At 51.9% G+C, this 27,851-nt stretch overlaps 4 protein-coding genes across 6 annotated transcripts in view; 3 read left to right on the top strand and 1 right to left on the bottom strand.

Moving 5' to 3' along the window:
- The first annotated feature begins 81 nt into the window (after window positions 1-81).
- LOC134423351 (cystathionine gamma-lyase-like) lies at window positions 82-9,220 on the top strand. The gene is made up of 12 exons (XM_063166315.1): window positions 82-268; window positions 1,838-1,919; window positions 2,443-2,538; window positions 3,414-3,523; window positions 4,051-4,182; window positions 5,380-5,437; window positions 5,650-5,727; window positions 6,342-6,494; window positions 6,610-6,731; window positions 7,190-7,242; window positions 8,261-8,399; window positions 8,649-9,220. The coding sequence occupies exons 1-12, from the start codon at window positions 107-109 to the stop codon at window positions 8,655-8,657; spliced, it is 1,194 nt and encodes a 397-aa protein (XP_063022385.1). The 5' UTR covers window positions 82-106; the 3' UTR covers window positions 8,658-9,220.
- Window positions 9,221-10,373: 1,153 nt separating this feature from the next.
- DEPDC1 (DEP domain containing 1) lies at window positions 10,374-20,476 on the top strand. 3 transcript variants are annotated; one of them, XM_063166310.1, is made up of 11 exons: window positions 10,381-10,980; window positions 12,158-12,302; window positions 12,975-13,093; window positions 13,497-13,627; window positions 14,073-14,120; window positions 14,795-14,935; window positions 15,402-16,175; window positions 16,713-16,885; window positions 17,524-17,700; window positions 17,901-18,086; window positions 19,753-20,476. In XM_063166310.1, exons 1-11 carry the CDS (start codon window positions 10,520-10,522, stop codon window positions 19,891-19,893), a joined length of 2,496 nt encoding a protein of 831 aa, XP_063022380.1. In that variant the 5' UTR covers window positions 10,381-10,519; the 3' UTR covers window positions 19,894-20,476. The 3 variants fall into 3 exon arrangements, with proteins under 3 accessions (XP_063022381.1, XP_063022380.1, XP_063022382.1); XM_063166312.1 differs by lacking the exon at window positions 15,402-16,175 and having other exon boundaries at window positions 10,385-10,980; XM_063166311.1 differs by lacking the exons at window positions 17,524-17,700; window positions 17,901-18,086; window positions 19,753-20,476 and having other exon boundaries at window positions 10,374-10,980; window positions 15,402-16,804.
- Window positions 17,706-27,851, bottom strand: part of LOC134423349 (biotin-dependent 3-methylcrotonyl-coenzyme A carboxylase beta1 subunit-like) — a 21,844-nt gene continuing 11,698 nt past the window's right edge. The window contains exons 13-14 of the mRNA XM_063166313.1: window positions 17,850-18,054; window positions 17,706-17,746 (exon numbers count right to left, since the gene is read on the bottom strand). The gene's annotated coding sequence lies outside the window, so the exon portion shown is untranslated. The remainder of the gene's footprint in view (window positions 17,747-17,849; window positions 18,055-27,851) is intronic.
- Window positions 22,437-27,851, top strand: part of RPE65 (retinoid isomerohydrolase RPE65) — a 7,373-nt gene continuing 1,958 nt past the window's right edge. The window contains exons 1-10 of the mRNA XM_063166314.1: window positions 22,437-22,508; window positions 23,295-23,377; window positions 23,698-23,848; window positions 24,142-24,249; window positions 24,341-24,482; window positions 25,054-25,201; window positions 25,464-25,545; window positions 25,738-25,870; window positions 25,988-26,127; window positions 26,963-27,092. Of these exons, the coding sequence (XP_063022384.1) occupies window positions 22,498-22,508; window positions 23,295-23,377; window positions 23,698-23,848; window positions 24,142-24,249; window positions 24,341-24,482; window positions 25,054-25,201; window positions 25,464-25,545; window positions 25,738-25,870; window positions 25,988-26,127; window positions 26,963-27,092 (1,128 nt within the window). The 5' untranslated portion in view covers window positions 22,437-22,497. The remainder of the gene's footprint in view (window positions 22,509-23,294; window positions 23,378-23,697; window positions 23,849-24,141; window positions 24,250-24,340; window positions 24,483-25,053; window positions 25,202-25,463; window positions 25,546-25,737; window positions 25,871-25,987; window positions 26,128-26,962; window positions 27,093-27,851) is intronic.

The following is a 27,851-nucleotide window of genomic DNA, read 5'->3' as shown; positions in this document are numbered from 1 at the left end:
AATGGGAGGGCGCGAGGGTCCCTCCCGCCGGCGCCGCAGCCAATGAGGAGCCCTCGCCCCGCCGAGCCCCCGGAGCGCTGAGGGTCGGTCCCACACAGACGCGGCCATGGCAGACAAGGGGACGGAGGGGTTCTTGCCGCCCTTCAAGCACTTCGCCACCCATGCCATCCATGCCGGCCAGGAGCCCGAGCAATGGCGCTCCGGGGCCATGGTGCCGCCCATCTCGCTCTCCACCACCTTCAAGCAGCGGGCTCCCGGCGACCACGCGGTGAGTGTGGCCGCCACCGGGGCGCTGAGTCATCCACAGGGACACCGAGCCCCCTTCCGGGCTTGGGCACACGCGGGAGGCCGCGAGCATCCGGCGTTGTCCCGGCCGGGGGAAGGGGAGGCGGCAGGGCCTGGGCAGGGCAGGGAGCTCCCGGCGCGGATGTTTCCCCCCGTGGCAGCTCCTGGGCAGACGCGAGCATCTCGCTGGGCCGGGAGCGGGGCTCCTCACGGGGCCCTTGCAGAGCCGCCCGGCCGCGATGCCGTGCCTGTGCTCCGGGACGGGACGGCCCTGCTGAGCGGCGGTGGCACCGGAGGAGCCGCTGTGCTCCCTTGCAGCCGGAGCCAGCCCGGGGCTCGCTGTTCCCGCTGCGGGCGGCGATCCGGAGCGGTTGGGATGAGGTTGGGATGGGATTGGGATGAGGTTGGGATGATTCCCGTGGGAAAGGCGGGGGAAGGGGGGCAGGGAGCACGCGGTGCCCCGCGCTCGCAGGAGCGCTGCTCCGGGGGCTGCCCCGAGCCGGAAACACGGGCGGCTCTCCCGGCCCTGCCCCGCTCCAGGGCCCGGGCAGAATCCCTGTTCCACTGCACACGCTTTGTGTAAGAGCCTCCTTCGGTCCTCCTTCCAAACCGAGGGAATATTTCCTAAGGAGTTTGTGGATGCCCTGTAGAAAGTGCTAGAAAGGTTTGACGGGACGTGGCACAAAGCTGCCGCTCCTCAATCAGCACCTGCTCCAAACTCGCGTTGTGCTGGTGGCGCAGGAGGAATTTGCCTTGTGATTCCTCATTCCACACAGAATCCCAGCTGTGCTGAGGAGGCCCTCAGGAGGAGTCACGCTGCTGTATCCACATCCTGATGACAGGATCCATGCTCTTGCCGGGAGCTCTGCCAGAGCGATCTGCAGAATTCCTGACTATGAGGAAGTTGACATTAAAGAGAAATCCTAAAAGCAGGCAAATCCCAGGGTGCTCAGCAGGTTCTCGTGGTAACAACTGCATCTGTGCATGCATGAGTCTTATTTTCCTCATTGAATTTCCTCAGAATTTGCATAAAAGCTGTGGCAATTGGAAACGTGTGGGTTGTCAAGAGCTGATGAGGGGAGTTGTCCGGTGCCTGTGGGTGTGATGGAGGTGGACACATGTTTTTCCTGAGAATTCCCTCCAGAGAGGCTGAGGAGTCTCCCTCACTGGAGATACCCATAGCTGTCTAGACATGATCCTGTGCCCTGTGCTCTGCTCAGCAGGGAATGGGACCACGGCACCCTCATGGTCCCAGCCAGAGCCAGCCTGGCATTCTCAGGGTGGTTGGACTGTGCAGCCCAAGCCCTTTCTCCCACAGTGGCCACAGATGGATGTCTGGGGAGAAGCAGGAGAATGTGGCTCCTTGCCCCAGTGCACCCCAGGCCCTTTCTCTGACAGGGATGCCCCACTGCATGTTGTGCCAGGACACAATCCTGCTGCTTTGGGAGGAGCTGGATGCCCTCAGCCAAGGCTCTTTAAGGAACCTAGAGCTGCTGTTATCCCAGACTTTCTCAGTGCTCTCTCTGATGTTTGTTTCTTATTTCCACCCCAGGGTTATGACTACATCCGGTCTGGGAACCCCACTCGGGATTGCCTGGAAAAGGCTGTGGCCGCCCTCGATGGAGCCAAATACAGTGAGCACCTCGTGGGTTGGACGGGGCTTGGAGCAGCCTGGGACAGGGGGTGGCACTGGGTGGGCTTTGGGGTCCCTCCATCCCAAACCATTCCATGATTTCCTCACCACGGCTCTGGCTCTTGGCTGTGGGCAGGAGCAGCTCCAAGGTGGGGAAGAGCCCAACACTTGTGGTCCAGCAAAGTCCAGCTCCATGCCTGGGTTTGTCTGCTGCTCCCTCAGTGTGGCTGATGCCTGGGCTGAGCTGGATCCGTCCTTGTGCAGCAGCACTGGAGGCAGTGGGAGCAGGCAGCCCCTGGCCCCAGTGTGTCCCAGTCCATTCCCAGTGTGTCCCAGCCTGTCCCAGTGTATCCCAGTGTCTGTCCTGGTTCCATGCTGTCCACATCCATCCCCTGCTGTCACTGGCTCTACGTTCCCAGTGAGGCAGTGACAGAACAGGTTCTTTTCAGAGGCAAAGTGAGGAAGGCCAAGGCAAGTCTGACTTGTTGTGTCACATCAAACACTGATGATCCTTTCTCCTCCAGGCTTAGCTTATTCCTCTGGCTTAGCAGCTCTTTTGAACATCTGTCACCTGCTGAAGACAGGGGACTCAGTTATCTGCATGGATGATGTCTATGGAGGTGGGTACAGCACCCAGTGGCTTCAGCCTTCTTTGTGCAGGGGCTCAAACCTGTCTGTGGCTCTCAGGAACTCTGAATTTCCCCTGTAGGACCCCACTGTTTTTGAAGCCTGTTGTTATCAATCCCTCTCCCTCACAGCTCCCCAGTGGCAGAGTGCACCCAGCTCTGCCAGAGTCCCTCTCTGAGCAGGGTGAGCTCACTCCAGTTCCTGGGAGCTTTCCCCTCTCCTTGGAGCCTCAGCCTGGTTTCTGCAGGGCTGAATTTCATTGCTCCTCCTGTGCCTTGGTTTGTTCCAAAGAAAGGGTTTCTCACAAAAGAACCTCCCAAATATCACTCAGATGTTCCCTTCAGCTCCCAGAATCCACCTCCATGTCCCATCCCTTCCTGCTCAGATGGAAAACTGAGTCCCTGGGGATCAGCTTGGCTAAAGGACCCAACCAATGAATTTTTAATGCAGGAGTGTTTCTGGTAGTGAGTGCTGCACATCCATTGATCACCTGCTGGATTCTTTTAATCTTCCCTGGGAAAGGCTTCAAAGACAGGAAGGAATCATTTTTATTGGAATGATGGGAAACCGTAGCTGGAGTCTTCCCCTTGATTGTTCTTCTGTGTTTAATTTCCTGATCATAAACCCCACATTGATTTCAAGTACTTCCCAAATCACTCTGATCCCATATTTAAATTATTACTATTTCATGATCACTCAATCTGCAACAATCTTTAAGTGTGTAAATAAAGAAAATATAAATGTGCCATGGATGGTGTGCAGCATCAAGCTGTGCCCTCCTGACTGTCCCTGCATGATGCAGGAGGCTGCAGAGCCGGGAATGAAAGTTAAGGAAGTTTTTCATTTTGTGATTTTTTGGTTTTTTAAGGCACAAACAGATACTTCCAGAAAGTAGCCTCAGAAAATAATTTGAAAGTAATTTTTGTTGACTGCACAAAGCCAAAATGCCTGGAAGCTGCAATTACACCAGAGACCAAGGTAGGGGAAAGGGAAGTGGATTGTAAAGGGACGTTAAATTGTTTTATCCTTGCTCCTGTTGGGGTTGGGGCTGTGTTGAGCTGAGGGGGCAGCTTGGGGCACAGCTGCATCCACCCTGTGCCCCTGTGCCCCTCATGGGCAGCATCCTGAGAAGGGCAGAGCCCTGCAGAGAGGAGGGAACAGGACAGAGGTGAGGAGGAGCAGAGGGAGCGCGGAGCCGGGGGGGCTCCGTGGCACTGCTGGGTGATCCCTGCCCCAGGGGAAGGGAGCTGTGCTGGGCAGGGCTCTGGGAAAGGCTCTGTCCTGCTGCTGAGCCCTTCCCCAGCTGGGATGGCACAAGGCCAGCTGCAGGGAAAGCTCCCTGGGCTCGGAGGAGCCGCTGGAGCCTCCCCTGGCTCTGGCAGGGCCACTGCCCGTCCCCAGGGCCCAAAGCCACGGGGAGCTGCCAGCACTGGGCACCCAGAGCCCCTGGGACTCAGCCCAGCACTGGGAGCTCTCTGACCTGGAGTTGTGTTGGGTTTGTGCAGCTGGTTTGGCTCGAGAGCCCCACGAACCCCACGCTGAAGGTGATCGACATCAAAGCCTGCGCAGACATCGCGCACAGGCACCCGGGGGTGCTGGTGGCCGTGGACAACAGCTTCATGTCTCCATATTTCCAGGTGTGTCACCTGCCCCAGGACAGGGGGATTGGGAAAGGGATGGGAAAGGGATTGTATCAGATTTGTTTCCCTGGAGACCAAGCTGAGCCCTGGTATTGTAGGTTTAAAGTCACCGTTTTTGCAGAGTGAAAAGTGCCTGCAGGGCACGGTGATCTTGCTGAATTAAGAGAACTTGGCAGAAAATGTTAATGCTTAGCTCAAGCAGCTCTGCAGTTGGCCTGGGACATGCCAGAGGCTTGGGGATTTGCCCTGCAATGTGTTGTTCACTTCAGAGTTCCCAATTTCCTCCAGAAAGGGCTGTGTGGAAGAGCACAGGGTGCTGGTTAATGTGTCTGGAGCAGCCCAGTGTGGAGGGAAAGCCAGCGCTAATGATTAATTGGTGGGAGCAGGAGCAGTAGGTGAGGTACCACACTGGGCTAAGAAAAGGAGAATTTCACAGTCATCTGTCCATCAATGTTGAGTGTAAAAGTCCTTTTCCATTATGGTTCTGGCTGGGCATCTCCACATTCCCTGGGTAGGAGTCTGTGTTGAATGTGGCAGCAGCAGTTTTGGCAACTGCCTGCTTGGTTAAATTTTAAGAGTGATGCCCCTCACTCTTTAGAATGTGCTGATACCATGTGCAAAGTGCCTTAATTAGTGACTGATTAAAAATCTGGCACTGCTCAGCCCCTCTTGCCCATCCAGCTCCTGGTTTGTCTCCCCTCAGGAGGCTCCTGGGCAGAGCACTGGGAGCTGAGGGGAGAGAGCTGCCAAAGGAAGCTCCTTTGCTCATGCTCTCAGCTCCTCCAGGGCAGGATCTGCAACAGCTGGAAAGCAAAGCAATTCTTTTGCTCTGCAGCTGGATCCCTCATTTCCCATGGAAATGCCCTTTGTGGGCTCCATGCCATGGTGTGTCCCTGCCCCAGCTGAGCTGCAGAACTGTTTTCCCAGCTCTGCACTGTGTGTTGGATGTGCTCAATCTCTCCTCTCCCTGGAGCCTGTGGGAGTGGGAGCAGTGCTCTTAAATCACATTTTCTTGTGCTTCCCTTGAATTCAGAGTGCCTCCCTGTACTGCTGCCTTTAGCACATGTTCTATTGTCATGCTCAGGTTTTTGTGTTTGTTTCTCCCCTTGTTTATCCTGTGTGAGTTCAGAGCCTTTGGAATGGCTGGGGATGAACCCAAACTGGAATGATGATGTTATTTTCCTTTCCTTTCAGCGTCCTTTGGCCCTGGGGGCTGATATTTGTATGTCTTCTGCAACCAAATACATGAATGGTGAGTGTGAGAGTTCAGCACATGCTTAGGGCAGGGATGGAGGGAGACTGGGAGGGAATTCCTGGCTGGGAGGGTGGGGAGGCCCCTGTATCCCTGGCAGTGCCCAAGGCCAGGTTGGACCCTGGGGCTGGAGCAGCCTGGGGTGGTGGGAGGTGTCCCAGGGGTTTTATTTACACCTGGGTGATCCCATTCTTGTCCCCTGTCATTTGCAGGGCACAGCGATGTCCTCATGGGCCTGGTCTCTGTAAACAGGGATGATCTCTATGAGAGGCTGAAATTCCTGCAGTACTGTAAGTCCAGACAGGGAATTCCTGACAGGAATCCTGTTCACATCCACAGCTGCTGCTGGGGAGGGTGGGCACGCACACAAGTGGGAAATCAGCCTGGAATGTAAATTAACAGAGCTGGGAAAGCTCAATAAAACAGTCCCATAAAATGAGAGACGTTGATCTCCCCTTCCTGAGCACTCCAGGAGAGCACTGAGGCCCATCCTGAAAGCACTGAGGTGCCCCCAGCAGCCTGGGGGGTTTGAAACTCCCTCACCCATCAGGGTGTGCCCAGTGCAGAATTTTCCTGCCTCGGATGATTCTGGCAATTTTCCGGCCTCCTCTTTGTCAGGAATAAATTCCTGTGCAGGGTTGTGCCCTCTGCACTGAGGGTGCACTGTGCCCAATAAATAATGTAATCCTTGAGGCCTGAGCCTGTTAATTGGCCTCATTAATTGGCTGTCCCATGTGGGAGATGAGGAACAGAGATTGCCTTGGCTGTCTTCCCACTTGTGCCAAGGTCAGCAATGCTGGAGGTGAGGATGTGTTTGGCTGTGCTGAATGCAGAGCACCAATGTTGCTGTGGAATTCTCTGGAATTCTGTGTGATTCTGTGGGATTCTGTTCCCATTCCCACAGCCCTGGGAGCTGTCCCCTCTCCCTTTGACTGCTTCCTCTGCAACCGGGGCCTCAAGACTCTGCACATCAGGATGAAGCTGCACTTCCACAACGGCCTGGCTGTGGCCAAGTTCCTGGAATCCCATCCCAGTGTGGAGAAAGTCATGTACCCAGGTGGGTGAGCAGGGACTGGGGAGCTGTGGTGCCCAGTGATGGGCTGGGTGAGGCTGAGCTGCCCCAGCTCTGCACTGGCATTCACTGGGAATTCTCCCAACTCTCTCCATTCCAGGGCTGGCTTCCCACCCTCAGTATGAGGTGATGAAGAGGCAGTGCGCAGGCTGTCCTGGGATGGTCACGTTCTACATCAAAGGGAAAAAAGAAAATGCCTCTGCCTTTCTCAGGAACTTGAAGGTAAAATAGACAATAAAATCACCCTCAGAGGGAGCTGAATCTGCCCTGCTGATGGGAGGGTGGGGTGGCTTTTCTTGCCAATCCTTTGGGTGTGTCCCATAAATCCCACTATAAATCAGGAATAGTTTGTCCATGGGGTGAATGAGAGGGAACAAAGGAACCCCTCATCCCCCTGGGAGTGTTTGTTTGTTTGCTCCCAGGGTGAGGGTGTCCAGCTCAGCTGCTGCTGGCAGAGGGCTTTCTGCAGGGCTGGGCAGCTGGGGCTGGTGCAGCTCTGCTGGAACATTGCAGAGTGCCCTCAGGGGGAAAGGCACTGAGGGAGCCCCTGGCTCTGGGAATGCCTGGCTGGGTTCTTGACCCAGCCTGTGCTGGTGTTTGGCCAGGTGTGCACTCTGCCTGTGCCCACGTTTGTGTCCTGAGCCCACTCCTGTAACGACTCCTCTCCCTTTCTCCCACAGGTGTTTGCCTTGGCTGAGAGTCTGGGTGGCTATGAGAGCCTGGCAGAGCATCCGTGAGTTCATCCTCCCATCCTCAGAGCCCCAAAAAGCTGCAGAGCACCACGAAATTCCCACAATTTCCCAGCCCCCAGAGCTGTTTTGCTGTTTTGCCTTTAGCTAAACTCAGGAACTGCTGTGCAGCACAGAGCCAGGGGAGATTGCAGAGGGAGGGAATCCTGTGGGAGGGCAGAGATTGAGGAATTTCACCTGGAGGGCTGAGGCACAGTCGGTGTCCATGAAGGCAGTCCCAGAAGCTGCAGAGTGCTGGGATGGAGGAATGAATGCCCTGCTCCCTGCTCACACAAGGGGCACGGTCACTGTGTGCCCCAGCTGCCTCTGGGCCCTGGCAGGGCCTCCTGGGCCTTTTAAACTGCTCAAAGCAGCATCTTCATGGAATTGCATCATTGCACTCCAAGCCAGCTTGCTTTTGGGAAAGGTCCATGGAAATTATTGGCTAAATTTAAATGTTAAATCATTTCACTTCCTGATTTCACAGCAAACCTTGAACCCCTCCAGCAGCTGAAAGGAACTGGTGCCAGTGACAGCACCAGGGAAATCCCTTCTTGCCTGTGTCCTGTGTAGCTGGAGAGAATAAACCCTCCAGAGTCCTTTGGGGCACTTTGAGAAGGGATCTGAGACACCAGGAATGAAACCAGGAGACTTTGTACTGGAGGTTGCACATTCCCCATGTGCAGAGCCTACAGAGCTTCTGTGGAATAAAAGAGCAGCTCTGGAAGGAAGAGCAGTAGGATTTTCTCCTTTGTCAGGTCCAGATATTTAAATATCCACTTCTTGTTAATCATTTGTGTCCTGCACATACGAGCTGGAGATGCAATTCCCTGACTTGTCAGCATTCCCAGCATTTCCAGGAGCTGCTGCCAGGGGCTCTCTGCATCTGTGGGGTCACACAGGTGGCACAGAGGAGGTGTCAGATCCTGCTGCATGTCAGGGCTGCTGGCAGGGAACCAGCCAGGCTGCTTTTACCAATACAAGTCCCAGATTCTTGGGATAAAGATATTTTTGTCCTTTCAGGGCCATCATGACCCACGCCTCAGTGCCTGAGGCGGAAAGGAAAACTCTGGGAATCAGTGACACCTTGATCCGCCTCTCGGTGGGGCTGGAGGATGAGGAGGATCTGCTGGCAGACCTGGACCAGGCCCTGAAGGCTGCGGTGAGTGGGGAGTTCCTCTATAAAATCATCCCCAGCCAGCCTTTCCCAGGGGCTGAGCCCTCAGCTCCTCCCTGGTGGACCCTGGGCTGGGGAGGGAAAGTTTCCCTGTTTGCAGCCCTGCTCAGGCACAGTTCCCCATGGATTCAGGAGAATCAAAGGCTGAAATGTGATTTGAATTTAATAAAAGGAAATAAAAATGTCTTTGATAGAGGGGCAGAGCACACTGACCCCTCCCTTTCCTTCCTGCAGTTTGCATAAACCTTGAGGGTCAATAAGGACCTTGGAACTGGACATGGCTGTGGACGAGGACACGGAAAACCAATCCCCTCTTGCTTTGCCTCTGGGAATTCCAGTCTGGGTTCCTGGGACTGTCCCTGCTGCTGTTGGACTGCTCTCCCTGGCTGTGCAGGGTGTGCTGGGCACAGCCTGGGCTCTGCCTGGAGCCAGGAGCTGTGTGGGAGCAGCCGTGGGCACCCTGGGAATGTGATCCCAGTTCTCCCAGCAGAGCTCAGTGTTCCTCCTGCTCCTGCAGGGTTGGGGGCACAGGGGCTGCTGCCTCTTGCTGCTCTCAGGTCATTCTCTGCTCACCCATCCGCTCAGCTCAAAAACTTGATGGAGCTCAGATGTATTTTAATCAAGTTAGAAATTTGCCTAAGAGCTTTTTCTTCTCTTGATGTTTTATTGAAAATGAAGTGAAATCAAACACCTGGTAAATAATAACTTTCTAAAGAATAGTCTTAGTCTCTTTTAAGAAAAAACCATGTGCTGGAGAAATGATTGGAATAATTTTAATTAAAACACACTTTTCCTTTCCTTGCTTATATTGCCATGTGCACGTGCTCTTTGTGTTCAAAATCAGGGGATGCAGTGACCCTGGAGCTGTTGGGATTTTCCTGTGGGAAGGCAGGAGGGGAATGGAGCTGAGGGGAGAGAGAGGGAATGGAGCTGAGGAGGGGCTGGAGCTGAGGGGAGAGAGAGGGAATGGAGCTGAGGAGGGGCTGGAGCTGAGGGGAGAGAGGGAATGGAGCTGAGGCAGGACCATTCTGTACTGGCCACAGCCAGAATAAGCTTCATTGCACAGAGGGATTAAACCCTGACTAAACCCAAGTGAAGGTGTTCCCACCCAGCCCTCCTCATCCCACAGCGCCCCAGACTGGGCTGGGTTGGAATGGACCTCAGAGCCCACCCAGTGCCACCCCTACACCTCAGGAGCAGCTGTGACATGCGGCTGGGCCAGCTGTCCCAGCACGTTAATGACTCTTAGGTAACGAACTCGGCTCCATGAATTTCTGTAATTACTGTTAATCGCAGCAGGGTAATTAACGCCGGTGAAAGTGCTCGGGCCGGGATCCGAACCCGCGGCCTCAGCGTCCCCTCTGCCCGGCCCGCCCAGTGGCATCACGCGCCGCTTGCGTCTGTCTCGGCCAATCAGCGGCCGCCGGCGGATTCGAACGGCGGGGCGGCGGCGGCGGCCGTTGTGCGCGCGGCGGGGCCGGCAGGGGGCGCTGCGCTCCCTGCCTGAGGGGCCGCCATGGCCGTGCCGGGACCGGGACCCGGACCGGGGCCGTACCGCGCCACGAGGCTGGTGAGCACCGAGCGGGGCTGGGCGGAAGCGGGCCGGGCGGGAGCCGGGGGCGCGGCTGCTGCGGGGGGAGCGGGGCGCCCGTGGCACCCGTGCGAGCGTCGCGGGGCGGGAGGTGGCTCTGCCCCTCGGGCCTGCTGTCACGACAGAGGGGCGCTTGGGGATATGCCCTGCCAGCTGCCGCGACACCTGGGTGCCCTGGGACCCCCTGCCTGCTGTCGTGACGGGGCTCAGGGACACCCCCCGCTCTCTGTCGCGACACGTGGCTGCCTGGCGCCTTCTGCCCCGGCTCCGTTTTCTCGGTGTGCGCGTGCGCGGAGCCGCCACACGGGGGCGCCCTGAGACATCCCATAGGACGGTGTGAGGGTGCCCTGGCACCCCCCTGCGCTCTGTCGCGATATTGGCTGCTCAGGGACACTCTGTAGGACGATATGTGGGTGCCCTGGCACCCCCTGCGCTCTGTGGCGACATTGGCTGCGCAGGGACACCCCGTGCCACGATATGTGGGTGCCGTGGCACCCCCCTGCTCTCTGTAGCGATGTGGGTGCCCTGGCATCCCCCTGCGCTCTGTCGCGATACTGGGTGCGCACGGACATCCCTACCCTCGGGACATGGGGGTACCTGGAGACCTCCCCCGCCCTGCCCTCTGTCACATAAAGTTGACGCCCCGCTGTCGCGACATGCCGTTGTCGGCGGTGGCTGCAAGCGGCGGTGCCGCTCGGTGTCCCCGCAGTGGAACGAGGTGACGCGCTGCTTCCGCGCCGGGATGCCCGTGCGGCGGCACCGGCAGCGGCTCCGCTCGCACGGCAGCTGCTTCACGGCGGCCGAGGCCGCGGACTGGCTGCACCAGGTGCTCCGCAGCAACAGCAGCTTCGGGCCCGACGTCACCCGGCAGCAGACGGTGCAGCTCCTGCGGAAATTCCTCAAAAACCACGTCATCGAGGACATCAAGGGCCGCTGGGGCGCTGAGAACCTGGAGGACAACGGTGCCCTGTACAGGTACTGAGTCAGAGTTATCCCCCGGTGTCGCAGGTTGGGAGTTTTAGTTCTGTGACAAACGCCAATCACGTGTTTTTAAAGTTTTAAAAGTTTAATAGTAATAAAATGCTTATAAAAATAGTAATACAATCAGAGTGATGATAATTTGGATTAGGCCAGTATGAGACAATAGAGACAAAGAGTTACAGACAGTCCAGGTACCTTTTCTGGGTAGCAAGAGCCCGAAAAAGGACCCACGTTAGCAGAGGATTAACCCTTAAAAACAACAGCCTGTTGCATATTCATACCCCTCATACATGATGCATAAATTCCATTCAAACACAGGATTCTTTCTGGTCATCATCAACTTCCTCCTCTGAATCCTGACAGCGCCTTTGAGGCAGAAAAAGTTCGTTTCTTCTGATGAGGGAGCAATAAATTCTCTTTGTCTGAAAGATTCAGGTGTCCTGTGGCTGCTACCTCAGTGCTAGTCCTCTCTTTAAAAAAGTATCCTACGTAGCATAGTTTCTATATTAACATTATGTTATCACCTAAAACTACATTTAACACACTACTTAAGAGAATTAATCCAGCATAACTTTCTAACACAACACATATAACATTCATTTTAATATTTGGAAAAAGCCAATCATAAAATACAATCATAAAATACATTTTTCACAATTTAAAATGCTTAGATTTGCAAAAAGAGCTTTGTTTGGGTTAAACATCCTAGGTAACAAGTTAATTATCAGCACAGTTTTTCTCCTCTGAGTGTTTTGCTTCCCTCCTGTGTGTGTCCCTGCTTTTGTCCATCCGAGGTTTTTGCTGGAATACAAACTGCACTCCAGTGCTTTGGAGTGAAGCCAGGGTGTTTTGTAGGAGCTGCCTGCTGGGTTTGCTTCTCTTGGGCCTTTTACACAAAGCCTGAGTGGGAAGCAGAGCCAAGCAGCTCTGAAATCAAAGGTATTAATGGCCCCCACTTCTCACGTTCTGGGCTCAGGCTGTGCCAATACCTTCAGCTGGACTTTGGCATCAGGAAAAACAGCCTAAAGCTAATTTATAATATGATAAACTTACAAAAATATTTCCTAACAGAGTCACACTGCTATGGACTCGGAGGTTTTGTTTTGTCAAGTCACTTATTTGATTACAGATCAGTTCTGAATGTATTTAACATCTCTCCCGTTCATTACAGATTCCCTCCAACCTCTCCAGTCAAACCTCTACCAAGCCCACCAAGGGAGAACTTGGAAAACTTCTCTGGAGACAAAGGAAAACTTTTTAAACTGCCCAGCTCATCTAAAAGGGGTTTGAAGAAACAGGAGTTCCTGCAGTCTGTGGTAATAACTTCTGTTCCTCACAGCAGTGCAGTTGGCTTGCATTGTCTTTAGTCTTTAAAATTTAGTGACACTGCTCTATTGTGGCATCTCCCCTAAGAAAGAATAGTATAGACTTAAGGAATTTGGAAATATTAAGAAACAAATTTATATGAGAGGGATTTTTATTTTGTTTTGGATTTTCTTTGTTTTGTCTCAGTGCAGAATTATCCCTGCTAAGGATTTTAAAGTACGGGGAGGGTCGAAAGGTGAAGTCCTAGAAATGATCTGCACAGTATGGCCTTGTTGAAATTTAATTTATTGCTGGGGGACAACTAAAAGGCACAAATGATTTAATTGGTCATCTTTTAGTGTGGCCCTTGATTCAGCTGAGATTGGCGTGCATAAATTCTGAATTTAGGTTCCAGTTCTAAAGGAGAATAATTCACATATTAATACATCTGAATTTGAGGTGTTTTTAGCTTTTAAATTGCTGGTTTTGGATTGATCAGGAGTTTTTCCCCATTTCTTTTTAGTTGTGTGCTCCATTTCAGTGCTGAGGCTGCAGGTTACCCCCTGGCTCATGTGGAATTTAATGTTCCACAGAATGCCCTGTTCTTCTAATTCCAATTTTCTGTAATTTTTAATTGCCTTAAGAAGCTCATTTATCTTACAGTACAAACCACTCATTTTCAGGAAAACTTAGCAAGACCAAAAGCTGATGTAGCAGAAGAAAAGAAGGAAGGCACACAGCAAAGGAGGGAAATAACACAGGAATATGTGCAAGAAACATGGAGAAATATCATCCAGATACAGTGAGTGAGGAATTACACACAGCACCTTCTCCTTCAGTGGGAAATGGCCCAAGCAAGCTTTCACCATTTGTTTTTAATTGTTAAAACTATGTTTAAAATTTAATTTGAATTTTTGAAGGGTTTAATTTTTTTCCTGTTGTTTACACAGGTTTTCTAATCTGTTTATTAACTTTGGGTTGCTGCATTTAAGGAATTTGTGATTAGAGGCTGAAATCTATTTTAAACACCTGAGGTGCTCTTCCTTCTGACTGTTGCTGTTTGTGCCAGGGAAAAGTGTCCCCAGTTGTCCTCCTGGAAGTGAGAAGTTACCAAACAGCACGTTAGCTCACCCAGAGTTTTGGAATAGTGTGGAAAGAACTTGTTTTCCTTCATCCCTTGCAAATGTTGCTCTCTTCCTCCCCAGTCTGCAGACCATTTTGGGACTGCCCTCGCTGGAGGAGGTTCTGCAGCCAGCCCAGATCATCCCTGAGTTTGTCATGTACAACATGAGCAACACCAGCAAACACGGCGTGGTCATCCTGCAGGACAAAGCAGGTGACATTTATTTCCCTAGATTTGCTTAAAAATTATTTGTTTATAAATAATAATTCATCTGTTTCACAGTCTGCTGTTTCCACTTTTTCCCCAGCCACAGCACAGCTCAGGGACCTTCAATCCCATCCCACCCCTGCCATGGCAGGGACACCTTCCCCTGTGCCAGGCTGCTCCAGCCTGGCCCTGGGCACTGCCAGGGATCCAGGGGCAGCCAAAATTCCATCCCAGCCAAAAATTCCTTCCCAATATCCCATCTAACCCTGCCCACCTTCAGCTTGAAATTACTCCCCTTTATCCTCTCAAAATTACATGTGGAGCAGTATTTAAAATCAGTTTAAATTTAATCTTTTGTGCTTTAGGTGTTATTTAATACGTGTGAGCCATTATTAGTTGTTAATTATTTGGGCTGGTGTCTAAATGATGCTTTTATCTGTTTGGATTTCAGAAGACCTCCCTCACTGGGTGCTGTCAGCCATGAAGTGCTTGGCCTACTGTAAGTCACTGAAGAGCTTTCAAGTTCCAGAAACCTCTTTTGAGAGTTGGAAGGGAAATATTTGTGTGTGTGAAATCAGCTGTGATGTTTCAGTTCAGAAACCTGTGGGTGGTTTCCTCTAATACAATTTTTCAGGAGTGAAAGGGACTTTGCTTTTCCAGTCCTTGGCTTTTAGCTGGACCAAAACATTTCCTACACTTCATATTAAACTGGGGAGATCCACTTTCTTTGCTTTGTAAACAATCAACTCTAAATTAATTAGATGAGTGCCTCTCAAATGAGACCAGAGATAATGAGCTTTTTTATCCATGTGCTGAGCTTCCTTTTGCTCAGGGAGCTTGAACTGGGAGAAGTGGGATCACTGTGCTTTGGAAATGAAGGCACACACTAAGGGTGGGTGATAATTTTGCTGAGGAACCTATGAAGACCACAGATTAATTTTTCTTTATTTATTTTCTTGGTGTGGAACAGAACTGAGCACAGCTCTCTAGTGGCTGCCTGGAATCTCTTACACTGCTTTTGCTTGCAATTTGTGCCAAATACAATATTTGTGGATTGCTGATAGGATTCTTTGCTTGTGGAAGAAGAATAAATTTAGGCTGATCTTCAGAAGTTTCTTTTCTAGTGGGACTGTGGATTTTTGGTGTGAATTTCCTCTCTTCCCCTCTTTTCAGGGCCCAGGAACAAGGACATGAGCCAGGACACCTACAGTGGCTTTGAGCGGGACGTGTTCAGAACAGTTGCTGATTATTTTCTCAGTCTTCCTGAGCCATTGCTTACTTTTGAATACTATGAGCTCTTTGTTAATATCTTAGGTATGTATGAGTTTAGAAACAGTCAGGGAAGCTCTGGAGTTCAGATCAGCTGAGGGACAAATGTGATTCAAAGCAGAGCTCGGCCTCCTGATGTGTGTGGGAGCTCCGGTCTGAGGAGGATCATCACTGCTCCATTCTGTATTAGTGTTAATTAAAATGTACTTCTGCCTCATGATTTCCCATTTAAATTGCTGTTTCAGCTCACATTCTAAATATTCAATAACAAGAACTTCAGAAGGTGTGCTTGTTCTGCCTGCTCCTCACTATTGCAGTGTTACCTGTCTTTGTTCTTGCATGTTGGATGCAATGGCCTTGTTAAATTGCTTTGGAACTGAGCTAAAGTCTTCTTAATTAATATCTTAATTAATATCTTGACTTTGTTGTCTGTCTGCCCAGTTAGCAGCTCTCTGAACTGGTTCATTTTCACACCACTTGCACCTTTAACATCTCTTTCATTCCCTGATAGTTTTGTGTGGCTACATCCAAATTCCTGATCTGGGCAGTGGAAATCGTTCTGTCCAAGAGGAGAAATGTGACCCTCAGCCTTCAAAACCTCCTCACTTGAACTCTTTCAAGTCCACTGAGTGTCTTCTCCTAAGCCTGCTCCTCAAAGAGTCTGACAAGAAGGAGAAAGGAGAAGCTTCCAGGAGGTTTTCCTCAGAGGAGCTGAGAGCCCAAAAGCAGCACGGAAAGAAATGGCAGCAGCACAAACTGCCACGGCAGCAAGGGAGTGCTGGGAGCCTGATAGGAGGGAGCTGCCAGAATCTTGCAGGACCCAGGAATGCCCAAGAGCCACCTGGAGCATTTAGGACAAGGTGTTACTCCTTGGAGAGAATTGGAGCTGCTGCTTCAAGTGTGTGTGATAAAGGAGGACGTGCCCCCCTCGGGGCAGGTGTGAGCACCAGCAGGAGGAGTGGAGAGCTGCTGGAGGAGCACAGAGGGGCCTCGGTGCTGGAGCCGGGCTGGGGTAGCTCAGGCCCAGCCCAGGGCCTCGGGAGAGCGCCTGGCCCGTGTCCCTGGGCCGAGCAGCTGTGGGGTGGCAGCCAGGGGCCACCCCTGAGCCTGCTGGGCAGGAGGAGCTCCAGGAGCTGCAGTGCCATCAACAGGCCCAGCGCCGAGATCACAGTGCAGCCCCGGGGGCAGGGCACAGCCATCAGCGTCCAGAGGAGGCTCTGCAGGAGCAGCACCGAGCTGGCAGCACGCTCTGCCCCCCCCTCCCCTTGTGTGCTGCCTGGCACAAGTAAGGGCTCTCTGCAGCACGCTGCACTGCCTTGTGCTGTGGCCTCACTAACCCCCGCTTCCCTCACCTCTGCCACTCTGCTAGGATAGGCACAGAGCATGCATCTGTGGGCTTTTAAAGGAAATCTGCTGGCATTTTTGTTTAAGCTGCTGTAGCTGTGCTAACTGTGTGTAGTAACTTTGGAGTAGGAGCTCCATGTGTCAGTGATTGGCCTTTCTGCTCAGGTGAGTGATGGGGACAGGGAATCTGCACACACCTGCCTGTTGGAGATGTGTTTTTCTGTTCTGTAAATCTGTATTTTCTGGGAATAATTAGTGTCACTCCTTAATTGTATTGTGGTCCTAACTGCACCATAATGGAGGAAGTTGAAGATGACCACACAAACAAAGGCCTGTACATTCTCCTCTGTGTTACAGCTGATTTCTCTGGAACATAAATAATCACACTGAAAAATAGGAAATGTGTGATACTGAGGTAGAAACATGCTGGAAGCTGGTTCAGATCTTAATGCCAGCTGTCTTTGTGGTTGACTTGCAGATCTGCTGCAGCCTCACCTGGAGAGGATTGCAGTGGAGGCCCTGCAGATCTGCTGCCTGCTGCTGCCCCCGCCGAGGCGCAGGAAGCTGCAGCTGCTGCTCAGGATGATGAACAGGATCAGTGGCAACGTCGACATGCCACGGCTGCACGATGCCATGGGCACCAGGTCCCTGGTAAGGGCAGGAAAACTCTTCTTAGAGGAATGCAGAGATTCCTCAGCCTGATTTCTCACCCTGCTGCTCTTTGGAATCCCAAACTGGTTTGGGTTGGGAGGGACCTTAAAGCCCATCTCATTCCAGTTTAATCCTGGTGTGCATTAGGTTGGCTCTGCAGGTTTTAATCACCCCACTTGTCTCCTCCAATTGAGGATTTAGGCTTGGGTTAGAAGTAGGAAGAAATTCTTTATTCAGAGGGTGGGCAGGCCCTGGCACAGGTGCCCAGAGCAGCTGTGGCTGCCCTGGATCCCTGGCAGTGCCCAAGGCCAGGCTGGACAGGGCTGGGAGCCCCTGGGGCAGTGGGAGGTGTCCCTGCTCCAACCCACACCGTTCCAGGAACCTATTCTACAGTCCTGTGGAGATGTTCAGTTTTCTATAGGTTAAGCCTTTCTCTGCTACCACCTTTTACAATATGTATTTTTAACTGAAAGTGCTGTTCAATTCCAAAGAAATGACTTTAATTCAGCTGATGACTCTTCCTCCTTGTGTGACCCTACTTGGAAATTGGTACTGGGGGATTTGAGCCACTGTGGAGTGGAGAGGAGGGAAATCATCCCCCCAGCTTTCTCCAGTGCAGCTGTGCTGAACTCTTGCAGCTGATCCAGACGTTCTCCCGCTGTGTCCTGCGCTGTGCAGAGGAGGAGGACCTGGATGAGCTGCTCTCCACACGCCTGCTGTCCTTCCTGATGGACCATCAGCAGGAAATACTCCAGGTCCCAGCTTACCTGCAGGTTGCTGTGCAGGATCACCTCGAGTACATGAAGAAGGCTCAGGTTGGTGCCGTGAGAGCAGTGCAGATTTATTTGTTAATTGCTTCTTCTGAAGTTGGGAAAATGCAAATAACCCCAGGACATTTTGAATGTGTAGATATTAATTACAATGTTTTGCAGCTTGTGAGTGGGTGTGGGTGTTTATTACTTACTCCAACAGTACAGCATCAGTTGAGTGCATGCAGAGCCCTTTTTTCTTCCAGTGCAAACAGGAAAAAGAAGAAATTTGTGCCATCTTGCCAACGTATTCCTACTGCAAACAAATCACTCCTCAGGAGTTTGAAGAACAAAAGGTCTCTACCTCACAGGCTGCAGTGGCAGAGCTCCTGGAGAACATCATCAAGGATAAAAACCTCTCTGTGAAGGAGAAGAAGAAAAAGTTGAAACAGGTGAGGTTATTTCATCTGCTTGTGCAGTGCCTTTGTGAGGGATGGGCCCAGAGCCTGGGGCAGGAGAGGAGCAGAATGTGCTGAGAAATGTTTGTGTTCAAGAGCTGTGAGTGCTTCATGTGCTCTGCTTGAGATTTTAAAGATGGTTTTTAATGCTGCATCCTCTGGAGCCAGGCTGGGACACCTGGGGGTGCTCACCTGGAGAGGAGAAGGATCCAGGGAGAGCCCAGAGCCCCTGGCAGGGCCTGAAGGGGCTCCAGGAGAGCTGCAGAGGGGCTGGGGACAGGGATGGAGGGACAGCACACAGGGAATGGCTCCCACTGCCAGAGGGCAGGGCTGGATGGGAGATTGGGAATTGGGAATTGTTCCCTGGGAGGGTGGGCAGGCCCTGGCACAGGTTGCCCACCCTGGATCCCTGGCAGTGCCCAAGGCCAGGCTGGACACTGGGGCTGGAGCAGCCTGGGACAGTGGGAGGTGTCCCTGCCATGGCAGGGGTGGAACAGGATGGGATTTAAGGTCCCTTCCAATCCAAACCACTCCATAATAATGCAGCCTTTGGCTGGCAGCAGTGTTCAAACAATGGTGTAAAACCAGGACAAATGGTTCTGCTGGAGCTCCAGCTCTCCATTCAGTGATTCCTGATGGAGCTGCAGCCTGGATTCCTGTGCTGCACTGGCCATCCAAGTCACCATTAACATGCCAGAGGTGGGGTTAAATTCAGTAGGGGTTAAAAGCAATGATTTTTGGCTTTAAGAGACCAAACTCTCTCTGTTGAGAATCCTGAAACATTCTTTTGGTGGCCTTGGCTTTGTGTTTTGTAACATTTACAGTGCTCAAGATTATCTTGCACTTCTCTCACCTACCAACACTTGCCTAATAGTAAGGCTAAAGCACAGCAGTTCTGGCAGGATTTAATCCTGGAGGGTTTTTCTTTCTTTTGGCAAGTCTTCCTGCCCAATGGAATAGTTTTGTACTTGTCCTGGAATCTCCTAAGCGAGTCTTGTGACTCCCCTTTGAACAAGCAGCTTTTGAGGACAGCCACACTTGGCTTTGGTGCCCCTCCTGCAGCTCTGACTTCATGTGTGTTGTGGAAACGTTGTGGGCCTCTAAAAGTGACTCTGGTTTGGTTCATCAAAACTTCTGAATCTAAAGAAGAATGGTGAATTTTAGTTGATAAATGGTCCCAGTACTGGAGGTGCCTCAGCAGTGCCAGCACAGGGATGGGCACTGCCCTGGGCCTGCTGGACACATTCTGCTTGATGGGAAATGTTGGGAATTCTTGGGAAGAGCCAAATTCATGGCACTTTCTAGAGAGTAAGTTCCCAATTGCGTCAACACCAGAAGTTACAAAGGTGGTTTGGATCCATCCCTGGGAAGGTTTGGCTCATGTCCAGATGTATTTACAGTTTTTCATCCCTCCCTGAGGCCTTGCAAGGGAAACAGGCACAGTGTCCAAACCACTGCTCTGGTTCCAGGTGCTTTCATTTCCATGGAATCAGTGGTAAGCTTTCCTGGGAGAAGCCTTGGCTCCCTGTTGGGTAAGAGAGTTTATCCAAGGCGTTCCTGGAAGGCAGCTCTGCAGGCACAGAGTGTGCTGTGGCACAGCTGGAGCTGTTGTGGGATTTCCTCTGGGGTTTTCTCATCCTGGCTGCTGTGTGTGCTGTAGTTCCAGAAGGAATACCCCCAGATCTACGGGAGCAGGTTCCCAAGGACGGAGTCGGAAGCGCAGCTCCTGGAGAACAAACCCACCCTCAAGCAGCCCATGCTGAGCCTCAGGAAACCCAAATTCCGCAGCCTCAGGTACTGATTTCACCCTCCTGAGCCACCTCTCCCTGCCTGAAGTCTGAGGGATTCACCAAAGGAATTGCTGCAGGAGTTTGGTGCTGGCTGTGCTGTGGAAGGGGGAAATGTTTACATGGACACTGTGCTGGAAGGTGCCAAAATACCTTTTTTGGTGCAGATACTTTGGAATAACTTCTAAAAGAAAAATATTTATCTGTTTACAAATTATTACAATATATCGGAGTAGGAAAATGTAAAAATACACATAAAGCTGTTGTTAACCAAAAATTTATATATTTTTTAATGGGAAACTAATGATGTGCCTCTTGTTATAACCTTTAAATGTCTGTCAGGAATTTGTGCCATTTATTGTAGTTTTTACATGTGTGTGTTGTGACTAAGTGCCTTTTCTATTCTCAAAAATGTTTGTCTTTAAACAAAGGAGCTTCTATGAGTTCAGAACCAGGAGAGCCAGTTCACCATAAATAAATTATTATCTCACTCCATAAATGCTTCTGTTCACACTCCATAAATGCTTCTGTTCATATCATCTGTAAAACCCTCATCAGCTTTTTGATATTTATTTATATTAAAAGACTTGAAGTGTATTTCTGCATTTTCATGGAAAATTCATTTTGGATCTGTTGGTGAGATTCTCAAAATAGGAGTGATGGATGATCCATGAAGTGAGAACAGAATATACTAATTTTCCCTGGGATTTGCTTAATAATTATGATAAGATAAAGGTTCCCCCACAGGAGTTGAAATCTGCAGGAATATTTTTGGGAAAGTATAATTAATAATAATTAATCTACTGCCTGGCTCTGAGATCCCAGACTGGTTTAGGTTGGGAGGGACCTTAAATCCCACCCAGTGCCACCCTGCCATGGCAGGGACCCCTCCCACTGTCCCAGCCCCATCCAGCCTGGCCTTGGGCACTGCCAGGGATCCAGGGGCAGCCACAGCTGCTCTGGGCACCTGTGCCAGGGCCTGCTCACCCTCACAGCCAGGATTCCTTGGTACATCTGTGATCCTGAGCCTGTCAGTTCTCTCCCCAAAAAATACCATTTTTCTCCTTTTTTGGGAAAGATTTTGTAAAAGAGAAACCTGAATTAGCCTCATTTTACCCTGTATTAATGATGCCTTATGTCCTGAGGGTAACTTTGTGCTTTCAGGGCAGGGGGCAGCTGTTCCTGCCCTGGAACATCTGTAACCAGCCTCCAGCACTCAGCACCTGCCTGAACTTGCTTCCAGTGCTTCCTACCCCATGCCATGTTGCATAAATGCTTTGTTTATGTAGTGTTCCAGTTAAGTAACTTATTGGGTGAGAAGCTCACATTTCCAGGATTTGGCTTTCAAAGGCCTGCCCTCATTACTCCCAGTTCTTGATCCAGGTTATTTAATGTTCCCTTCTAAGGTTTTGACAGACCTTAGCCAAAATGGGAATAAAAAGAGAAATTATAATTATGGTTCTTCAATGGAAAGGGTTAATGGGAGGCCTTAATCACGATCTCAGTGCAGTATCCTGGTTTTTCTGTGAGAAGCCTTAAATGAGCCCTTGTGGAAACGCTGCCTTGAAAGGGAACAAGCAAAACCCCAGGGAAAGAGCCAACCCTCATGTGTTGGTTGTGGCAGCAAATGGAGCAGGGGATGTTTAATGTCACTTTCTGTCCCTTCATCCCAGTTTGGGTCCCTGGAGCTGTTTCTATATGGAAGCAGCACCTGAATGTATGTGGTGATAAAACACCTTCATCCTCTGTCTCTGAGGGGACAGCAGGAAACAGAGACCTTGTTAATCTTTGAAATTGCTCTTTACAGCGCTGTTATTTTTGTAAATGTTTTCATAACTATTTTAATAAATGAATTAAAAAATAAACCATTCTTACAAGAGGTGGTTCCTAATGCTGAGTCTGGAGGAGACTGAGGGACACCTCCAGGGGCTGAGGGACAGCTCCAATCTCCACTCCCTGTGACAGGACCCAGGGAATGGCTGGAGCTGGGCCGGGGAGGTTTAGGTTGGATTTTGGGAAGGTTTCTCATCCAGAGGGTGCTGGCACTGCCCAGGCTCCCCAGGGAATGGGCATGGCCCCGAGGCTGCCAGAGCAGCTCCAGGAGGGCTCAGACAGCGCTCCGATGGGATTGTTGGGGTGTCTGTGCAGGGCCAGGATCACTGACCCCTGTGGGTCCCTCCAGCTCGGGGGATTCCCTGATGTTTGCCTCTGGCACTGTCCTCCCCTGGTGTCCCTGGTGTCACACACTCCTGGGAGGCTCTGGGGGAGCCGGGATGGTCCCTGCAGAGCCGGGTGCCGCTGCCAGCGCCCGGCACGGCTCCAGCGCTCCGTCCCACTCCTCCCTGGGCTTTTCTTCTTTGTAATCACTTCTGCTTGGGAAGAATTTAGGTCTCAGGAAAACAGTGAAAGCCCCTTTTTGTGTGAACAGCAGGACAAAAGCTCCCAAAGCCCGGGGAGGATTTTGGTGCTGAAAGCCGGCTCTGTTCCCGGGGTGCTCTCATTGGTGGGGGCTGTTTTGGGATGGGGCTGCCCTGGGCAGGGCTCAGCACCCCATAAATACCCAGCACAGCTCTGGCTCCCTGCTTGGCTCCAGAGGCTCAGGCCCTTCATCAGGGAGGATGTACAGCCAGTGAGTATCCCTGAGGCTCCTCTCTGTGGGAGCACATCCCACGTGGAGTACTGGCTGGGGCTGGGGGCAGCGGGGTTTGGAGGGGAGGAGAGGTGGGGAGGTCTCCATGTCTCCATCTCACATCCCATGCCAAGGTGTGGTCCTGGTCTGGGGGAACAGGCTCACCTCCAGGTTCCAGAGGATTGACCAGAATTTAGAGCAGGATAATAGAATCCTGGAATGGTTTGGGTTGGAATTGACCTTAAAGCCCATCCAGTGCCACCCCTGCCATGGGCAGAGCCACCTTCCACTGTTCCAGGTGCTCCAAGCCCTGTCCAGCCTGGCCTTGGCACTGCCAGGGATCCAGGGGCAGCCACAGCAAATCTGGGCAGAGTTCACCAGCCTGTGCCTGGTGTGTCTTCATGGGCTTTGCAGCACATAGAATTGGAACCCAACAAATAATTCTTTGCTTCAAAAAAAAAAAAAAGGCAAAAAATTTAAAAAGGCTTTTCCAAGAGCTGAGAGATACAAGCTGGATTTTGCTTTTCTGGTGATTTGGGTGTCCTGGTTTGTTGGGCTGCAGTATGGAGTGTCCCCTCGGTGTCCCTGTCCCTCCTCACACTCGGGACAGTTCTCAGCAGCTGTTTGGAGCCTCAGAGCCTTTCCCCATGGAAAGGTGCTTCTCCTTCCTTCCTCCCCCAAGTTCTTTGCAAGCCATGGATCATCCAGTGCAGAAAGATCCATCCCTCCCTGGGGGGGCTCCCAGCTGTGCCCCAGCTCCGGGCTCACCCAGCTGTGCCCTTCCAGGGTGGAGCATCCTGCTGGAGGCTACAAGAAGCTCTTTGAGACAGTGGAGGAGCTGTCCTCTCCAGTGACTGCCCACGTCACAGGTTGGTCTGGGGCCTCATCTCCTCCTGCTCCCCTTTGTTCCCGCAGCTCTGGGGCTGCCAGGGCTTTACAAGGCTGGATGTGAAGGAGCTCATAGGGCTGGTGATTTGGGGTAGAGAAAGGTCAGGTTGGGTGGGGAGCTCTTTAGACAATACTGAATGTCTTGGTCCACAGCAGGTGTGAAGAAATCAGAGCTTGAAGAGGTCATTTGTGTTTAAACACTAAGCTTAATTAGAAAATGAAGTTTTGATTTTCTCACTGTCACAATGAAAATTCCTTGGTCTGATTTGCCGTGCCCATCCCAATGCTGGGTCTCCCACAGGCAGGATTCCCACCTGGCTGCGAGGAAGCCTCCTGAGATGTGGTCCTGGCTTGTTTGAGGTGGGCTCAGAGCCCTTCTACCATCTCTTTGATGGCCAGGCACTGCTGCACAAGTTTGACTTCAAGGAGGGGCATGTCACCTACCACCGAAGGTACGAGCCAGTTTTCCAAGCAAAAGGAATAAATAAGGAACCATTTGCTTGTCTGAAATGCTGGGAACAGGCTGTGTCTGTGGGAGATCCTGGTTATTTCGAGTCCATGTGGTTATTGGAAGAGCTCTAGCAGTGATATCATTAACCCAGCTCCAGATGCAATGTGAGGTTGTGGAGAACTCCAGATGCAATGAGAGGTTGTGCCAGAGCTCTCCCGGGGTTCATCAAAGGAATGTTTGCATTAATTGCACAGCCTGGTGTCCCGTGTAACACAGTTTCCCTGCTGGCCCCAGGTTTGTCCGGACCGACGCCTACGTGCGAGCCATGACGGAGAAGAGGATCGTGATAACGGAGTTTGGCACCTACGCCTACCCAGACCCCTGCAAGAACATCTTCTCCAGGTCCCTCGGGTGGTGCACACACTGCTGGGATGTCCCATGGAGTTTCTGCTTCCCAGGAGCCCCTGACTGCCTGTTGGTTTTCTCTGCTCAGGTTTTTCTCCTACTTCAAAGGTGTGGAGGTGACGGATAACGCCCTGGTGAATGTCTACCCTGTGGGTGAGGATTACTATGCCTGCACTGAGACCAACTTCATCACCAGGATTAACCCAGACACCCTGGAGACCATCAAGCAGGTGGGTCTTTGTCCTGGCAGGACAGAGGTGTGGAGAAAGAAAACTCAAATGAAAATCATGGAGTCACAGAATGGGTTGGGTTGGCAGGGATCTTAAAGCCCATCCAGTGCCATCCCTGCCATGGCAGGGACACCTCCCACTGTCGCCAAGTGTCCAGCCTGGCCTCGGGCACTGCCAGGCATCCAGGGGCAGCCTCAGCTGTTCTGGGCACCTGTGCCAGGGCTGCCCACCCTCACAGACATTCTTTCCAATATCCACCTAACTCTGCCCTCCTGTCCCTCCATGCCTTGTCCCCAGTTCCTCTCCAGCTCTCCTGGAGCCCCTTTAGGCACTGGGAGGGCCCCCCCTGAACCTCCTCCTCTCCAGGTGAACACCCCCAGCTCTCCCATGGCAGAGGGGCTCCAGCCCCTGCAGCATCTTCAAGTTGTGGTTGGAGTTTGCAAATCAGAGCTCAGTTGCAGACTTTGAGAGGAATTTCCCACATGCAGAGCAAGGATGCATTGACTCACAACACCCTGCAGATCTTGGGCCTTCCCACCTCACTCCTGACTCCGTCCCTGCTGTTCTCCAGGTGGATCTCTGTAAATATGTGTCTGTCAATGGGGCAACAGCTCATCCCCACATTGAGAATGATGGCACCGTTTACAACATTGGCAATTGCTTTGGGAAAAACTTTGCCCTGGCCTACAACATCATCCGAATTCCTCCTCTGCAGGCAGGTCAGTCAATCCCACCCCTGAGACAGCTGGGAAACTTTTCCCTTATGAGTCATTTCTTTGTCCTTTAAATGAACTTTGTTATCCAGTTAAGCTTTTTCTAAGCTCCTTTAATTTTTATTTTTTATTGTTGTATTTAAGTCATTTCCAGGTGGCTTCTAAATGATGAATTTTGTGTTAAAGGCAGGAATTTGCTGGGTAGAGGCTGTAAGTGCAGCCCACATGTGGGTGAGACCTCCATAACCTCTCACCTGTCCCATTCCAGACAAGGAAGACCCCATGAACAAGTCGGAGGTGGTGGTGCAGTTCCCCTGCAGTGACAGGTTCAAGCCTTCCTATGTCCACAGGTAACATTCCATGGGGTCAGCAGGTCAGCTGCAACCAGGGACTAGTTTTCACATGTATTCAGCAATGAAAATTAGGTGATTAACCAAAATAAATTTTGAGCAATGATCCATGTGTTTAAGATAAGCAGCTCCATGGTTTTTGTCCAAAGTGACCCCAGTGAGCCTGATGTGCTCCCCTGCCTTTCCCCACAGCTTTGGGCTGACCCCAAACTACATCGTGTTTGTGGAGACACCAGTGAAAATCAACCTGCTCAAGTTCCTCTCCTCCTGGAGCCTCTGGGGAGCCAACTACATGGACTGCTTCGAGTCCAACGAGACCATGGGGGTAAGCATGGGCTCATCCCAAACTGGGCTGGACTGGGCAGCCAGACCTGGCTTGGGGGGTCCCTTGGCTTCACCTTCATTTCCCTGAGCCTAAGCCCAGCTGCTGTGTGCTTTGCAGGTGTGGCTTCACGTGGCAGAGAAGAAGAAAGGCAGGCTCCTCAACCTCAAATACCGCACCTCGGCCTTCAACCTCTTCCACCACATCAACACCTACGAGGACAACGGGTTCCTGATCGTGGACCTGTGCACCTGGAAGGGGTGAGGCCAAGGCTCCCTGGGCACCACCACTGCCCCTTGCACCACACCCCCCCTCCCTGCCCTGGCACATCCTTGCTGGGGCGTCCGGCACTTCCACCAACCCACTGAACATCTAACACGTGGTGACATGTAGACTACACAGCACTGAGCTCTCCAGAGGTGCAGGGAGCCTGCTTGACACTCATTTTCCAGGAAAAAAAAATTTCATCTGTTATTTACTTTTATCTTTAAGAAATGTTAGTGATTGGTGAAGGGTTGATGCTATTCTGGCTCCTGGGGCTGCAATGAGCGGGGTGTGTGTGAGGCTTGAATGCTGCTCTTCATGTAAACACAGAAATGTGGCACTGAAATGATGAAGCTCAACCCTGTGTTGGCTGCATACCCAGGATGCCCTGAGCTGAGCTGATCCTGGCACAGAATCATAGAATTCCAGACTGCTTTGGGTTGGAGGGGACCATAAACTCATCTTGTTCCACCCCCTGGCATGAGCAAGGTTGCTCCAAGCCCCTTCCCGTGCCTGTGCTGAACACCAGCAATTGCTGGGTTTTTGTGACAGGGGCTGTGGTGCACACACAGCTCAGCTCTGCTGAGGAGCTGGACTGGGGCTTCTGTCACTCTGTTTTGCCCCATGCAGTGTCCAAGGCCAGGTTGGACAGGGCTTGGAGCACTGTGGGACAGTGGAAGGTCTCCCTGCCCATGGCAGGGGATGGGACGAGATAAACATTAAGAACCCTCCAACCCAAACCATTCTAGGCTTCTATGAATTTTTGGCAAAAACCACCTTACACTTCCCCCACACCTGCAAAGGCCAGCTGTGTTTGTCTGTTTGGTGCAGGTTTGAGTTTGTCTACAACTACCTGTACCTGGCCAACCTTCGGGCCAACTGGGACGAGGTGAAGCGGCAGGCGGAGAAGGCGCCGCAGCCCGAGGCCCGCAGATACGTCCTGCCCCTGAGCATCGACAAGGTACTGCAGGCTGCTCCTCTCCCTGCCAGGCTCCTGCCCCACTTGCTTCAAATTCAACCTTTTCATCAAGAGAGAAAACATGAAGTATGGGCCTTCAGAGAAACTTTGTATTTTCTTTAGCTGATCAATGTTTTTCTAGTTTATTTATATGGCTGCCAAGAGAGGTTGTGGCTGCTCCATCCCCTGGAAGTGTCCAAGGTTGGGCTGGATGGAGCTCTGAGTAACTGGTCTAGTGGAAGGTGTCCCTGCCCATGGTGAGGAAAATGAGCTGAGCTTTATGGTCCCTTCCAACCCAAACTCTTTGATGACTCCACATGTTACTATTCATGGCAGAGCCTGTGGGGCAGCAGTTAATACTGGATCTGCTCAAAGCACAGAAGGGAGCAGCCACAGCCCAAGCACGTGTGGTTAAATCCTCCAGCCCTCGGTGTGAGGTCCCTGGAGCTGCCAGCCTGGCACAGACAGAGCTCTCTGGCTGGCCGCTGCTGGGTTCCTTTCCATGACCCTGCTCATGGTGGCTGCTGGGTGGGCCAAGGGCTGCAGGGGACCTCTCACGGAGCTCACTGGGCTGTGGATCAAGTGAGAAGTGCAAGCCCACGTGGCAGTGCTTAATGAAGCCCCTGAATGCCTCCAGCAGGGAGGGAAGCTGTGTTTAGGCTGAGGATCAGGACAGTTCTTGCAGCACTGCCAAGCACACAGGAGCAGTCGCCTCCTGCCACTCCTGAGGCTCTGCCACACATCACTGCCTTCCCTGTTCAG

The sequence above is a fragment of the Melospiza melodia genome, chromosome 11, assembly GCF_035770615.1.
Source record: "Melospiza melodia melodia isolate bMelMel2 chromosome 11, bMelMel2.pri, whole genome shotgun sequence".
Taxonomy (NCBI): domain Eukaryota; kingdom Metazoa; phylum Chordata; class Aves; order Passeriformes; family Passerellidae; genus Melospiza; species Melospiza melodia.
The sequence above is the reverse complement of the archived record's forward strand: the minus strand, read 5'-3'. Positions and strand labels throughout refer to the sequence as shown.

What these genes read in the sequence shown, in the direction of transcription:
- LOC134423351 (XM_063166315.1), top strand. Translation starts at nt 107, where the DNA reads ATGGCAGACAAGGGGACGGAGGGGTTCTTGCCGCCCTTCAAGCACTTC. An exon ending in GGAGAAAGTCATGTACCCAG is followed by an intron (nt 6,495 to 6,609) that starts GTGGGTGAGCAG and finishes TCTCCATTCCAG; the next exon opens with GGCTGGCTTCCCACCCTCAG. An exon ending in CCTTTCTCAGGAACTTGAAG is followed by an intron (nt 6,732 to 7,189) that starts GTAAAATAGACA and finishes TTTCTCCCACAG; the next exon opens with GTGTTTGCCTTGGCTGAGAG.
- DEPDC1 (XM_063166310.1), top strand. Translation starts at nt 10,520, where the DNA reads ATGTGGGTGCCCTGGCATCCCCCTGCGCTCTGTCGCGATACTGGGTGC. An exon ending in CATCCTGCAGGACAAAGCAG is followed by an intron (nt 13,628 to 14,072) that starts GTGACATTTATT and finishes TTTGGATTTCAG; the next exon opens with AAGACCTCCCTCACTGGGTG. An exon ending in TTGTGTGCTGCCTGGCACAA is followed by an intron (nt 16,176 to 16,712) that starts GTAAGGGCTCTC and finishes GTTGACTTGCAG; the next exon opens with ATCTGCTGCAGCCTCACCTG.